Genomic DNA, 17,384 nt, shown 5'->3' on the forward strand with positions numbered 1-17,384 from the left:
GTGAAAGTAAAAATATTGATGTAATTATTTTGAAGTTTTTTACATTGTAATTCTTATATGTAGAAAATAAATAATTTATTACATATTAATTGGCATTCAGGGCTACCAACATACCAACGGCCCTCAAGTATGACGTACTACTGACGCAAAAGTTGACACAAAGTTGACACTTGACAGCTCGTGTGTGGTAGATTCGGTTTGTTTATAATAAAAATCTTGTTTATTATTCTTAATTCTTCAAAGAAAATTCCAACATTTCGTCTGCATTTTCGGTGGATTATGTTCAGTGAATTGGAAATAAGAAATTTGTCTCCTCAAAAAGCGTCTGATAAAATTTTAAATGCTATTGATAACAGGTCCTGTACAAAACCGACTAGAAAGGTATGTTTTATGCATGTGCTTCTCACTGTAATGAAACCAAATTCATTATTTGTATCTATGAAAATAGTACTTATTTTAATGTTTTACTTTTATGTATAGGGTGTGGTTGATTTGAATGGTGTATTTCAAATTTTAACAGCTGTAACATGCTGTTTCAATTCTGTAATATAATTGCTGTGCTAGAATGTGCATTTACATAAAATTTTTACAGTTATTCACTCTGTTAACAACCCAAAACATTTAGATACACTTAATATATTTTAGACAGGCAGCGGAGAATGTTCCCTGTTCCCTGATCCCATGTGCACTTTCATCATTTGAAGACCCTGTTGACATACTTCAATTATTTCTGTTTTTAAATTATTGTTAAAAATGGTTCATCCGTTTGCTTTCATTCTATTCTTCATCTAGATCTAGCCATATGGCTGGCACTCCCTCTAAGGGGAAAATTCACTCATCCCAGATACCTACCGTATCAAAAGGATTGAGCTCTGTTTGGGACTCGTTCCATGTTATCGTGCCCTAGGTGACTTGACATGCCGGAGTATCTCACACAAATTTTTATACAAATTAGGTACCTCAGTGTGTCCACTCATGTAACTTTACAAGACTTGGCTACCAGAGAGTTAATGGTCATGAAGAAATAATTGAAGTCTTACCTGTGCATTTTTCCTCTCTATTTTTACTAAAAGTTTTCTTAATAATGCTTCATAAAACATTTTATTGTTTGAATTGAGGAATTAGAAGGCAATAAAAAAAGTTTATCATTTTTCCTTCTTTGATAATATTTCCTATTAATTGTGGCTATCAAGACATTCACTCTACAGTCAGAAGTCGTGACAATAAACACACTCTCATGTCCCCAATTGGGCAGTTCATAGGGCTACTTGGCATCAATCCTATAAGACCTAGCAAACTGGTCAAATTTAAACTTAGTGCTTTGTTGAAGCACAAATCGTAAAATTAAATGTTTGTAAATGTGCTCAAATAAAATACAGTTATTTAAATTCACAATCAAGGGGGCGTTCAAGTATCCTGTCCCTCCCCCATGTAACGCACCATACCGTACCGCCCTCCCCTTCCTAAACATTATGTAACAACCAAATTTCCATTTGAAACTAAATGTACAGTGGAACCCCGTTAACTCAGATTAATCGGGACCCCAGCCGATCCGGGTTATCAAAAATCCGGGTTAGCCGGAGATAATGGTAAAAATTAATAAAATATGGTATGCTTACAGATAAACTCCGTTATAATTGTCACACAGACACTGGTAAACCACGTTCGCATTCCACACAAAACCACACATACAAAGCGTCGTCAAGAGTCTCATTCTTAGCTTTATTAGCTTTGCACCGATTGTCCAAACTGTCTTTTGTTATCATTTTGAAAAAAAAATTCTTCGATTTTAATTCTATTTTTCTTCCAATCCGATACTGTAGATGTACCGACACCATATAATGCTGCAAGATTCACCTTTATCAATTCTACTTAATGCTTCTAGTTTCTTTTCCATTGTCACTACAACATTTTTACGTTTTGTTGCCCTTATAGACAAACAACAAGCACACAAAATCTGAATAGATTTACGAACGATTTAGAACAGAAACGAACACTACGGCTTTACTACACACAATACCATCTCTGATGTTATGTTATTTAATAACAGTGATGACTAAGACCATTGTTAAAAAAAAATTTTAATAGTCTTTTCTAAACAATGCTAAGACAGTTTCAAATAAATAAAGGATAATACAGGTGCCTGTTGTTTTCGATAACACGACAGTGAATGTGGTGTGCCATGAGTCATTTTTACTATGGTATATGTAGTTAAAATTACACAAATACCCATTATCTCTCAAATATTATATTACATAGAGTTGGTACAAAACCTCGGTTCCAGGTTATCGGGGGCCGACTTATCGAGGTTCCACTGTAGTTACAATCCAGGAGTTCACCGTAAAAAATAAACGAAAGTTGGGAGGTTTTGATTGTGTATTTTTTTTTATTTAAGTTAAAAACAATACGCCGTAACATTTTACAAGACCCCCTCCCCCTAACTGCGTTACATAATACTTGAACGCCCCCCAACCTGTCAATAGATTCCTGAGATAATGTGCAGTTACAGGGTTGAAGTCTAGAGTGCCATATGAGCTATATTGTCTTTGTTTTAGTTAATATTAGTTTTGTATTATTTGAATTCTTATATTTATATTGGTCACTTATTACTACTCCTCTTGTGATTTAAGGAATTACAGTGATACAGACATATTTAATTTATCATAGTAAACCAATTATTTTTAATGGTTTTTTTACTGTTATACACAACTGAACAATTAGAGAAATTCATTGAGTTTCACAGAGCATCTGAGCTCTAGAACAAGGGTCACCAATTAGTGGACCGTAATCCCATCCGGACCGTGAGCTAGTTTTGTGCGGACCGTCTATAAATTCAGAATATACCTAGTGTTTGGCAATTTTGAAAATGTTTGGCCATGAAATTGTGTACTATGTTTGGCTCAACTTATGTGTGCGAAGCCGCTTTATCAAGAATGAATTTTATTAAAAATCGGTAGAGATCTCACTTAACAGATGAATATCTCAACTCCCTAATGAGACTCAGTTGCACTAAACTCATCCCAAACTTCAGATTGGTTGTACATAAAAAAATGTCATTTTTCTCTCTGATAATTTAATTTTGTAAAGAGTTTTCCCCCTTATTGTTATACTGATTAATACTAATCATTAATTTTGAAATTAAGCTGTAATATAAAATTGTCATGTGCATTTTTTATATTCATTTCCTCTCTACTATAATGTTAAGTGGAGTACTTTTACACAGCATTTTACATAACATGTTAATTAGCATTTTGTACTATGATTACAGTAGAACCCCGAAAATCCGAACTAATTGGGGGGACAGCCTGTTCGGATTCCGAAAAGTTCGGATTATCCGAAAGTTAGCCTAACTAGTAATTCAAAGCTTTTAGTGCACTCCCTGGAAGTATTTGAGTATGCAAAAACTGAGGACCGGCAACTATGTTCTGATTCTTTTATCCGAGACCTTGAACAATGAAAAACTGAATCTTCCCGGAAGGTGCGATGGTGTAAAACAAGAAACTTTTTTGTATTTTTTGGTTCATTCTAAGCAAAAAATGTTCTTAGAAGTTTTTTCGTAGGATGCACAGTTTTCGAGATAAACGCGGTTAAACTTTCAAAAAATCGAAAAATTGCAAATTTTTGAACCCGAATAACTTTTGACTAAAAAATAAAATAGCAATTCGGCATGCAGTATTTGAAAGCTCTAGTCAAATTATACGGGTTTTGATTAATTGCATTGCTAAAAATTAATTTTTTTATTGTTAAATAAAGCTATAAACAAATAGTGTTTAAACATTTTGTCGCATGCCCGCTATGCATGCTACGTAGAAATTGCCTGTTTGCAGGCGCTTGCACTTGTACCTACTCGTTCGATTTTAATAGTAGGGGAGGAAAGTATGGTTAATTTGCAGTTACTCGAGCGTTGTGGGGACCTATTGGGTTGTGAAGAGTAGGTCCTAAAACCAAAAAAGTCAAGTTAGGTTTTCCGTAAAGTGGGAGACTTTCTATTTTTTACTTTAATTTTCCATTTCCAACAATCGTTTTTTCCGATTATAGCGCCGTCTATCCATAATTTGAAAAAATGTCTCTAATAAAATTTGCTAAAAGTTTTTTGATTTTTTGAAAGTTTAACCGCGTTTATCTCGAAAACTATACATCCTACGAAAAAACTTATAAGAACATTTTTTCCTTAGAATGACCCAAAAAATACAAAAAAAATGTTTTGTTTTGCGAAAAATCGCTTTTTATCTGCCCTTAATATAGGGCAGGGAGGGGATAACAAGACACCATCGCACCTTCGGCCAAGATTCAGTTTTTCATTGTTCAAGGTCTTAGGTAAAAGAATCCGAACTTAGTTGCTGGTCCTCAGGTTTTGCATACTCAAATACTTCCAGGGCCCGGTCTATTTCATTGTCGTTGATTTTGAGTCGCAAAAGGTTCTCGTAAGACTGGACAATATTTTTGGACTCAAGTTGACTACGAGAGAATCGAAGTAAGTTTATGTTTAACTTTTGTAAGCACTACATATTAAAGTATGTATGTATGTACGTCTTTTTAACTGTTTAAATTTTAAATGTCAAAGTCCTATTAATCCTAGATTGTTCAATTTATCTGGTTATTTCTCTGTATAATAAACATGTTTTTAAGTTTTTGTCTTGAATTTTTTAATTTTTTTCACTTTCTGTTGGTTCGGATTTGCCGAACGTTCGAATTAGCGGGGTTCGGATTTGCGGGGTTCAACTGTATTTATTTTAAATTTCTCAGTTTCCTTTCTACAAAATTGAAGATGTCTAAAAACTTCATTAGCATTTAAAATATAAATTCCTAATTTTTAAAAGATTCTCAGTAACAATTTACAATGCTGCTGTTTTCAAAATATACTGATAATAACATCAAAACAATACACAATGAATTTATATTTTATTTATTGTACCAGGAAAACTTACAGAAAAGTATACAGTAACCAAAAAACAATCAGATATTATTAGTTTTCTTTTCCATATTAGTCCATGTGTGAGGTTACTTTCGTATGAAAAGTGTTTCTGACTCGTTTTATTTGCGGATTCCTGTTCAAAAATGTACCATTTAAACAAATCAGAAGGGTGCCGGGTGAAACAATTTTTTACGCAAACTCAAAATTACTTTTTTGCCTCGAAAAATGTATTTTTAAGTTTCTTGGGTAATTAAAAACAATAAAGGTTTCTTGTAATATTTCTGAAAAGTTGATAGTTTTCGAGTTATAAGCGATTTAAGATCTGAAAAATGCGAAAATATGCATTTGCGATGCTTGAAAACTCTTAAGTTTTATTAAAATGACAGATTTTTTATTTAAGATGACCCAAAAATGCTAAAACCATATTTTCGCGGGCAAAAAAGGTGATGTTTTGAATTTGTTAAAAAAATATTAAACAATTTCTGCCCAAAAATTTCGCCCGCCACCATTCTGATTTGTTTATAGGGGATATTTTTTAACAAGAATCCACAAAGAAACCGAATTAGAACAGTCAGACACAAGCAGCATAAATCCGGACCCCGGAAGTGTCATAGGTTTTTGAAACGGACCCTCAGAGAAACTAATTGGTGACCCCTGCTCTAGAATACTTGATGGGATTTAAACCATGGGTTAATGTACAATTCTCCTACACTTGGATCTAAAGTTCAATCAGCTCACACCTGTCGTGATTGAAAACATTTATATTATTTTTAAAATTACTGAGGGTGGAAGAGAGAAAAACAAATTAAAAAGAAATATAGCAATTGCTTTCACCTGAGGTAATTTGCTGGGTAAATAAACAGAATAGGTTTTCTGCTTTGCAAGTGTTTATCAAATAAAACATTAGGAAATTTTTGTGATATACAAAGTGGACAAAAAAATGCTACAGCCTAATATCGAAAAAACAGAAAAGGCAACTTAAGCAGATCAAAAAAAGTTATTCATATTATTTGTTTCAAAACAAGCTAGCCTTGATTAAATAAATTTCCACAAAGCTGTGCTAATAGAAATCATAGGAAAACATGAAAACTAGTGTAGGAACAAAATTTGTAAAGAAGAAGATATAGAAGATGGAGATAATTTTGTAAAGAAGAAGTTCTTCAGTGTTATACATAAACCTACAGTGTTGTAAAACCTACCAAATTTCATTTGCATATCTCAACCGGTTTTAGAGCAATAAATAAATCGTTAGTTTGTAAAAATAAATTAAATATCCCCTATCTTGGAAACGAAGCATTTGCGGACATATTTTTTTATAGAAAACAGTCATTATTTTTTCATGCAGAATTACCCCATAAAGTTTGTCACACTTATTTAGAAACACCCTGTATTGATGAAGAATGTTGCTAGTTGTTAAAGTACCTAACTTTTTTTATTATCCAACAAAGTGAATGAATCAAAAAGCTAAAATGTTAAGAAAGCCTAAAGCCATGGTTTGTTAGAACAGTGAGCGACGCACGGCATACGGGTACAGCAGAATCTGTTGTACGACGCACGGCAGATTTGAGCGAGTCGGTTTGTTAGCATATTCTGTCGCTCTCAAAATAGTTTGAGTTTGACGTTTGTTCTTACGGAGAACAAACGTACGTAGAAAAATGAATTATGACAAAATCAAGGCAATAATTTTATTACTCCTAGAAGAGAAGGAGGAAGAAGACTTGATAATATTAAATTTAAATAAAAGAAATTTCAGAGTATTCAGAAATTTCTCTTATGTGAAAGATATTGACGATTTATATTTATGTTACCATTACATTGACAAAAATTGTTTCGAAGAAAAAGCAAGTATAAAAGCAAGAAGAAAAAATAGCAAGTATATATCTCTGGCTCTTGGAGCCAGGAGTAATAAATCTTCTAATACAATAGTAAATAGAAATTCGGTTATAGTTCGGTTTCGGTGAGGCATATTATTGTGTCTTTGAAAGACACTACTGAAAGGTTTATAATACCTTTTGTTAAAAGCAGCCTGCTTTTCTCTTTGAATATTTACCCAAAGTATTGACCTGAAAACAGGTCAATTTACAGAGAACTATGTACATATTTAAAAATACGAAAATATAATAATAAAAAATGAGATATTCAAAGCATACGTTAATAGTGATCAGGGATCTGTAGAATGGCAAGACAAAAATTGTGTCACGTTTTTAATAATAACGATACACTTTCTTTTGTACCAACGTTGTTTTATTATAATGCATGCTTCAGTTTAATAAATAATAGTAATAATACCAATTAAATACTAATAATATCAACTTAATACAAATGACTTTTTCCTTTATTTTGTGCAATTAAAAATATGTCAAATCATGTAAACTTATTTTTGTTTGAATAAAATTAGTTTACCACCATGTTGTACACTGTGAGTTCAGCTGAACGATTGCGTCCAAATCAAATCTGAGTTGATTCCAACGCACACCGTCGACGTACACTGCTGTCGATCTTCGGAGAGCCCAACTAAGCAGAACCTAACAATCCGTTACATACAGAAACCATTCCTTTGATTTGGACTGACGTGCGCGGCGTTCGACTGACTGTGACTGTGAGTTGTGCGTCGCTCACTGTTCTAACAAACCGTGGCTTAAGGCTACAGTTGAGTTTTAATTTCAATATTTTATAATACACTAGAATATTCTACAGGGTGTTCCAAACTTTGAGGAAAAACACACTATCACTATCATTATTACACCCGGTATACAATGACACTTATCTCTTTAGCAATTATATTATTACATCGATATTGTTGAAGAATAAAGGTATAATCTATTAAAAAAATCACTCAACTCGGACAACAGGTTTAGGAAATAAGAGACATCAAATATGTCCCATTTTTAAGGTGGTGTGTTAATTTTGATGCTTAGTGTAGATTATTTGGTCTCTGTTAGTAAAAGTTATGAGCTTAGAATGCATAACAAATATAGTCTAGCGTAATATATTAAACATTTGCAAACTCATTTGGTTACTGAATCTAATCTTAGTTGTTGTTTATTCATACTGGGACCGTGCAAGTTCGGAAAAGCGACACCTATTTCTACGCTCTGTACTTTTATTCGCACTTTTGATTATATTGGCCAATCATATGGTCCTGGTTACTGGATAATTGCCAAGGCCATAGTCCAAAAAAATAATAAGAAAAATAAGATGTAGGTTGTTATTTAAACGTAAACAATTGTATGTAGTAAATAAAATTTGTTATTAAAATGCAGTACTGCAAGCAAAATACAATTAATTAAATTTACCTTTATATAATAATTGCATATCATATTAATATTGTGGAGCAATATATAATTTTTCCTCTTAAATGACAATAGGTATGAAATGTACGTCAATTTGACAATTTCAATTGACAATATGAATTATTTAAGAAAGTTGCAATATTTCTCCGCTATTCGCGCACGATCGTTTCGCGTATCCCTTCCAAATACTTGCACACCGCGAATAGGTATAGTATAACATTGCCAAAAATAGATTTTTGTATCATTAAGTACTGGTCTATAAATTTTCCTATGTTCATGATGAGATATTCAAATTCCTTTTGAATTTTAGTTTTCAAATGTTCAGTAATCATTCTCTTTGCCTTTATTCCTATTTGGGGTGAGCTTCCCTAATTACTTTCCCTATGTTTCTATCTTGTCTTCACAATATTTTAATGTGTGCATTCATGTAAACAGTCTCTTCCTGTGGCTCTTTTTCACTGGAAGAACTTGGGGAGGGGATTCTGTTGTCACGGTTCCCGGGAAGGGGGGTTATCGTGGGAGGTCTTGTCACTGGGAATTTTCCGGCGTCAACTTATTTCTTAATGATTCTTTAGCCAAAATTCACTGAGAGAGAAATCGCAGCACGTTCTTTTTTTAACTAAACGCGAAATGCATTTTTTCTGCACAAAGCTCTACTATTCCGTAAGCATTTTACATCGTTTGAAATTCATATTGTATTACCAATATTTTTTTTCTTTCAAAATCTCTCAGAAGTAGTTTTGGTGACATTAATACATTAGCCTGAATTTTTTCAGATTTTTCTGACTACTCTAAGACCACTTTTTGAGGCTTTGAAAATGATTTTTTCACTTTTTTAACAGTTTTAAACGATTTTAAGATAGTGCTCTTTATCCGGGTGTGAATATATAAATATACTTTATTCAATTTAATGATATTATTAGTATATTTATATAAAGACAAAATACAAGCTTAAATTATGCGCCAATTTAAAAGAGATGTATGTATTTTTGCATTACAGGTGTTACAGGTAGAAATTCAATAACCATGCTGAATTCGACAAAAAATTAGTGCCGTACAAAGGTATAATGGAACGCATATTTAAAATGGCATTATAATGTCATAATAATATTATTATTTAAAAAAAAAAATGTTTTCTTTTTCAGTACAAAAAATGTTGTAACACTTTGCCAATTTATTATACATCTAATATCTCTAATAATTGTTAATATTTTGCGGTCAACATATATCTGCATATTTATTTATATAATAAATAAATAATATAATATAATTATGTATGTTATCGAATTTCTACCTGTAACATCTATAGTGCAAAAATACGTATCTCACTTATATACTCTCGGACAAAAATATTGCATATGCATGTGGAATGAAATTTTTTGTGCTACTATCCTTAGCCCTCCTGTATCATAGGAATAGGATTTATTTTCCGAATGCCATTTTTTAAAGTATCACATAAATACTATAATCGGATTTAAATCTGATCTGGGCTATATACTGGCCAATATAATTTTTAAATTGAATCTCTTCAAGATAAGTATTCACAAGAAGTGCATTAGCATCAATATGTCATATCCAATATGGCTTTCAAATGGCAAAACATGATCTTCTAAAATGTTATCAATGTACATATCAGTTGGCATTCGCCTATTACCTTCACGTGTTCGGTATGTCCTTTCAAAGCAATACCGCTCCATAGCACTATGTCGCCAGCACCAAAACTAACGTTCTGTATGAAGTTACAACTGACATACTGTTCGCCAACTCTTCTGTAAACGAAGTCTTGTAAATCTTGCTTCCATATGGTGAACGGTATGCCAGATGTAACCACATACAGAGGGTTAATTTTGGTGGTGGCGGCATAGTGCTATGGAGTGGTATTTCTTGGTAAGGAGATACTGAACTTGTGGAGGTGATTGGGTGAATGACAGCTGATATGTACATTAAAACATTTTAGAAGATCATGTTTTGCCATTTACCAGCCATATTCTATAACAAATTCGTGTACCATGACGCAGGTCTTAATGTCGGTAGAATAGTGAATACTTACCTTGATGAGATTAAATTTAAAAATTATATTGGCCACCATATAGCCCACATTAAATTTAAATCCGATTATACCATTTATATGAAACATTAAAACATCGGATTCTGAAAAGAAATCCTATTTCTATGACACTGAGGGCAGCACAATTTTTTTTATTTCACACGTTAATTTCAAAATATGCAAAATTTTTGTCCGTGAGTGTATATTAGTTTATTTTTCAAATTGGCGCCTAATTTAAGCTTGTATTTTGTGTTTATATATATACTAATAATATCATTAAATTTAATCAAGTATATTTATATACTTACACCCTGAAAAAGAGCACTATCTCAAAAGCGTTTAAAAGTGTCAAAAAAGTGAAAAAATCATTTTCAAAGCCTCAAAAAGTGGTCTTAGAGCAGTCAGAAAAATCTGAAAAAAATTCAAGCTAATGTATTAATGTCCCCAAAACTACTTCTGATAGATTGGGAAAGAAAAAAAATATTGGAAATACAATATGAATTTCAAACGATGTAAAATACTTAAGGAATAGTAGAGCTTTGTGCAGAAAAAATGCATTTCGCGCTTAGTTAAAAAAAGAACGTGCTGCGATTTCGCTCTCAGTGAATTTTGACTAAAAAATCATTAAGAAATAAGTTGATGCCGGAAAATTTCCAGTGACAAGACCTCCCACGATAATCCCCCTTCCCGGGAACCGTGTTGTAGTTTCTCTATCTACCTAGAAGATAAATCATTAGATGCAAAATCTTTTTTATTATCAAGAAAGACCAAGAGATTATTATTTGCATTTCCTTTAATATTTTTTATGACTGCTTTATTTATGCTAAATACATTTGAAGGGAAAAACTACAATAAAAAAACTCCATTTAACCTTGTGGCTAAAGTTTGATGTTAAAGCTATCATGTTGCACAAGCGCCCCAAAGATGATTTAACAGCCACTCACGTAGTAGAGGCCAACGGATTAGAGTGTCTTCCGAAACTCGTTAGCGGCACAGTTAAATTAGAAATTCAAAAATTTCTGGTGCCGACTCCACTAATGAAGGTTGGCCATATCTATTGCAAATTCGTCTTTATCTTCTGCTTTTCTGAAAAGCGTCTGTGTGTTTAACCCGGTCCAGTCGCTAATGTTTTTCAGCCAGGATATTGGTCGTCTACCAGGTCAAACATTTCTGGTGCCACTGAGAGGAAATGGACCCGGGCTCTCCAGCTTGTTTAAACTCCAACTTTACAATAAGATTTCATCTGATATTCTTTGTTTTTATAAATTCGATGTCCAACCTATTGAAAAAGGGACTCGAAAAACGTTAATATCGGCGTTTTTCGGTATTTTATTGTTTATCTGCATTTTACGCTTAAAGTAAGCATTTTACGATAAAATCGCAAGAATAACTTTCGTCTTAAAATAACTCAAGTTATTAAAAAAAAGTAATTTCGAAGCAAAAAAAGAAATTTTGTATAATTTGTTTTAAAATAAATAAATAAATAGGTTGCCATGGAAAATTTTTGGTAAACTTTTTTTTTTTTCTCTGATTCTGGCTTTGGTTTAGAACTAGAACCTTTAGCCACGTAATTGTATAACTTATTACTAAGTCAGGGGAGTAATGTGTAGTGTGTGTGTTGAGTAAGTGTCTTGTTACTTTGCAAAGTCGACGTCATTGTCTTTGCAAAGAGACGCTAATTGTTTCCGAACGTCTGCGGTCCCTCCGGTGAGTACCGATCCCACAAGGACAGAAACTATTTTTCATTTGGTAAACTTTTAATCATAAAATATTGGCATCATAATCTATCGATTAAAACAACGTAGACCAGGGCGCATCTGTAAAAATATTAGTACATTTAGACGTTGAGATGTGACTCAAATTTTTTTGCCGAAATTGCTTGAAAATAAATCAAATAATAATATTTGAGTTATCCTCCCTCTCAAAAAGGTCCGGAACATTGTTTAAATAATCAAAATGTCAAAAAATTAAGGAAAAATTCGATTTTTTCTTGGTTTTCTGATTATAACTTTAAAAGTATTCATTTCCGAGAAAAGTTGTACTGACATAAAAGTTGCGTAATTAAATTTCCTACAATATAGAATTTGTTAAAAATTTAAAAAAATAGTCACCCTTGTTGCAAAATAGCAATAATTGTGAAAAAACATAAAAAAACAAGTATTCGCATTCTACGTTTTTCAACCATTTATGCTACACTTAGGACCTTCATATTTCACCCTGAAAAACTTTATGATACAGTAAAACAATACTGTAAATTTCATTAAGATCGGTTTAATAGATTTTGCAAAATAAATTTTGCAATCCAGCTTTCGTAAAAAAATTCATTTTTTCAAAATGTTACAGGACTGAAAATAAAGCAGATAGCAAGTTGAAAATTTTTTTGCATATAGAAGTGTACTGTACCTTTCATTTGCAATTTTGGAAAATTCAAATCGATTAACACCACGGCGTCAGGAATTTTTTTAAATAAACATTAATTATTGGTGCTACGCGCAGGACAGTGGATAGTTTGCTCTGATTGGGCATTCCAATGACCTTTGATAATGACTGATAAATTTTAATTTTTATTACATTTCGATATAAATAAATAAATTTGTTTATTGCAAAATAAAAACACATACTCTATCCTTTGAAATAACACTTTTATTAGCAAAAACTTTCTTTGTTCATATATTTTAACTTAAATAATAAAAGTTTATTATTTTTAAACATATGCAATTGTTTAAACAATATTTCACAAACAATAATAAAATTTGTTTGATTTTTGTGGAACTAAAATGTTAAAATACAACAAAATATAGAGTAAGAAAATAATATATTAGATAAAGATTGGAAGAAATTTTGGTGGAAATCAACTTGTGTAAATCGAACACCGCTGTCCTGCGCGTAGCACCAAAAATTATTGTTTATTTCAAAAATTTTCTGACGCCGTGGTAATTAATCGATTTTAATTTTGAAAATTGCAAATGAAAGGTACAGTAAACTTCTATAAGCAAAAAAATTTCAACTTGCTATCTGCTTTATTTTCAGTCCTGTAACATTTTAAAAAATTAATTTTTTTTGCGAATGCTGGATTGCAAAATTTATTTTGCAAAATTTATTGAGCCGATCCCAATGAAATTTACAGTATTGTTTTACTGTATCATAATGTTTTTCTGGGTGAAATATGAAGGTCCTAAGTGTAGCATAAATGGTTGAAAAACGTAAAATGCGAATACTTGTTTTTGTATGGTTTTTTCGAAATTATTGCTATTTTGCAACTAGGGTGACTATTTTTTAAATTTGTAACCAATTCTATATTGTAGAAAATTTAATTACGCAACTTTTATGTCATTACAACTTTTCTCGGAAATGAATACTTTTAAAGTTATAATCAAAAAACCAAGAAAAAAATCGAATTTTTCCTTCAATTTTTGACATTTTGATTATTTAAACAATGTTCCGGACCTTTTTGAGAGGGAGGATAACTCAAATATTATTATTTGATTTATTTTCAAGCAATTTCTGCAAAAAAATTTGAGTCACCTCTCAACGTCCATCTCAAAACAGCCCTGGACTAACGTGAAATCGACATTTTTCAACAAAATCCAGCCGCACATTTATAAACATTTAGAGCTGTTTGGGCAGTTTGTCAATGAAGTTTTAGTTTATTTGGGTTTAATAAATTTTAACAAGTTTTCACAATGTTCTGAAACGGAAATTTTATGGATAAAATTGCCTAAATTTTAGCTTTAAATGATATTAAAAAATAATGTGTGTGTACTTCTTATGCACGTAAGAAGATTTACTTCTATTATATAATTTCAACGAAATAAATATACTTAACAGTTTATTTGTATTTTATTTAAATATTAAACTAACTTTCTTACCTACCACTTTCAAAAAATTTTTATTGACACAATACCAAAAATTAAAAAAAAAAAGAATATGAATCGTCCGGGACCTCTCGATCTCTGGTCCAATGCTCTACCAACCAAGCTATCAAGCCCCGTCTACTTGACGTCTCGGATATAATTACACATCGCGATGACAAATAGATCAAATGAAGTATAAAAATGTTATAATAGATATTTTATTATCTTACTCCTGAGGAAGACAAATCCAAAGACACAAACATTATAATAAATAATACATTTACTAAAAACACTAATATATTCTTTTAATGACTTATTTGCGCTGATACATACATAACTTGAAATATTAGCAACGAACTACATACTGTCTGTGTGCGCATCCGCCCAGAATTATAAAATTTCACTCTCGATCGTAAAGAAGTATAACTTAAAAAAAAACAAAATATACAGGGTGGTCAATCGTCAAACGGGCCATAGGAAACTGAATGGGAAATTATAAACTGTTGAATTCTACTTCTCTAATTATTTTACATCAAAAGTCATGGGAAACTATTTGTAGAGAACTGAAATCTGTATCGAAAACAAATAAATGTTAAAATTGTTCTACGCACTAATAGCCCAGTAAATGAACGGGAAATTCGGCGATACCTTGTAATTTTCAGGGGCAACTCCGAATTGCATGAAAATTTGGATTTTGGTTCTACTTACCCTCCACTTCAAAGTTGAAATTGTGGCGTTGGTTGCTTTTACGTGGGGGGTGAAAAAACATACGTTCAAGATAAGACCGGAAATGGATAAATTGACTGATTTTAAGCAACTTTTGTTCTATAGAGTTTTTTACGTAAGTCAATACTTTTCGAGTTATTTGCCATTGAAAATGTTGATTTTTCGACAAAAAACTACGTTTTCAGACGGTTTTACGCATATAACTCAAAAAGTAAATATTTTATCGATAAAAATATCCTTAGTAAAAGTGTAGCATATAAAAAACCCAAAAAAATGGTGTATCAGTAAAGTCTATCAATCAAATAAAAACAAAGTTGTAGCTCATGAAAAATACGTTCTTATTGGTCTAATTCCAAATCGAATATTTCAAGGTGAAATCACCGAAAAATTAAACCCTTTTCGGGAAAAACTCATTTAAACTTTTTTAAAGTGTTTATAAAAAGCTTTGTTTTAATAGTTAACAAAAGTTTTAGCATTAAAAATAAGCGAGTTACGCTCAAAAGAAAGTTGGCCCTCTTTTTTTTTGTAAAAAATCATGAAAATCTCGCCGTGTTTAGCTCCCCAAATGAAATTAATCGCTACCGCTTTACAAACAATTTACTTACCTATCTATTTTTCGTATGATCTGTCAGTCTCACCGGTTTACAGTGTTTATTTTTGAAAGGGTTATAATTGAGAAAGCTTGAATGGGTCACTAATCACGAGTGTATGCAAATTTTGAACAGCCATATCTTAACCAATTTTTGTCTTACGGAGAAACAAAATAAAACTAGCATATGTATAATAGCAAAACCTATATTTTTTACTCTTTAAGATTTTTCTTATCACTAATACTTTTTAAGTTATTTTGAAAAAATGATATTTTTCAAAAATTTTTAGAAAAAATTTTTTTACTATAAAACTAAATGTTTTCGAAAATAAGCACTTCAAACCAATCAAACTTACAGATCATATCAACAATACACATACAGTTAAAATAGATGGTAAAGCCAAACGATTAATTTCATTTAGGGTGCTAAATAGAGCGAGGTTTTCACGATTTTTTTTACCAAAAAAAAGGGGCCAACTTTTTTTTTCAGTGTAACTCGTTTATTTTTGACGCTGTAAACTTTTGTAAAAAACAAATAATAAGCTTTTTTCGGTACTTTAAAAATGTAAATAAGGTTTTCCCGAAAAACGCTTCTTTCTTCGGTAATTTCGCGTTGAATTATTCTATTTGGAATTAGATGAATAAGAACGTATTTTTCATAAGCTACAACTTTGCTTCTACTCAATTTATAGACTTTACTCTGATACTGAAACGTAATTCCAAATTTTCATGCAATTCGGAGTTGCCCCTGGAAATTACACTCGAAAACGGTCATTTATTGGGCTATAAACACATTCTTGCACTACGTGTAGCCTGACTTTTAGGGGCCGCTTGAAAAATGTATTATATTTTTGCAAGATTTTGGAGCACGTTTAATACGTAGAACAATAATTTCATCATTTGTTTTCGATACAGATTTTAGTCCTCTACAAATAGTTTCTCATGACTTCTGATGTAAAATAATTAGGGAAGCAAGAATTCAACAATTTAGAATTTTCCATTGAGTTTCCTATGGCCCGTTTGATGATTCACCACCCGGTATCTCCGGTTCTATGGGTCGCAGGGTTGTTTTGTTTTAAACATTTTGTTTTAAACAACTGTTTTAAACATGTTTAAAACACTTAAATTAAACAAGCGTTTTTTTTCATTTTTTTTGTGAATAATACATAAATATGAAAAAAAAAATCTTATCCATATTATTATACAGACTTTGTAACAAATATATTTTTATTTATTAATAATCGGAACACAACAAAAATTGGAAAACTCAAAACATTTTGCATACAAGAGTTAATAAATTTCTCAAATTGTTTCAGTCTCATAGTAATCTTGTAATCGAAGTCATCAATTTTATCAGCCACGTGGTCACTTATAGAATTAAGCTCTTTAAAAATTGAAACCAACTTAGCAGCTTTGACATTGCCTAGCCGGTGACATAGTTTGGAATTGACTAAAGCGTATGATGAGAAGAGTTTTTTATGTCGTATGACCATAGAATGCCACCATGCCAATGGTTGTACATTAGATGTTTAGAAAATATACATATATGGATTAAAGGTTTGCCTGGTAATTAATAATAATTGGCAATGCTTCTGGATGTGAAGTGAAGTTTCTACATATTCCGTACCAGTTTTTATTTGCTCTTGACTAAATTTATTTCCACTAAAGCGATGAGCAAGCAAACTTGTCAAGAAATGAGCCAGGATCAAAGCCATTTTCATAAGCTCCTTGACTTTATTCGTATCATTTACCAAAAATTAGCCATTTGCGTGTTCAGTCTCGAATGCTTCCAGAAGTTCTAGCCATATATCTGTAGCCTCTCCTTTAGTGCAAGTATTATTTGTTTGGACTTTGTCCCTGCACTGCAATATACTTTAATTTTTATAAATACCTAGTCTTGGGCATTTTTTGTCTTTAACTTTGTATCATTTACAAGCTTTGTTACATCTTTATCAATACT

At 31.7% G+C, this 17,384-nt stretch overlaps 1 protein-coding gene across 2 annotated transcripts in view; it reads left to right on the forward strand.

The window, feature by feature from the left end:
• Positions 1 to 172: 172 nt before the first annotated feature.
• LOC114326911 (coronin-2B) overlaps positions 173 to 17,384 on the forward strand; it is a 128,256-nt gene continuing 111,044 nt past the window's right edge. Inside the window, exon 1 of one of the 2 annotated variants that reach the window (XM_050651306.1) lies at positions 173 to 381. In XM_050651306.1, the coding sequence (XP_050507263.1) occupies positions 280 to 381 (102 nt within the window). In that variant the 5' untranslated portion in view covers positions 173 to 279. The remainder of the gene's footprint in view (positions 382 to 17,384) is intronic. The other variant, XM_050651307.1, reaches the window with a different exon arrangement.

Source organism: Diabrotica virgifera, chromosome 5 (genome assembly GCF_917563875.1).
Source record: "Diabrotica virgifera virgifera chromosome 5, PGI_DIABVI_V3a".
Lineage (NCBI taxonomy): Eukaryota > Metazoa > Arthropoda > Insecta > Coleoptera > Chrysomelidae > Diabrotica > Diabrotica virgifera.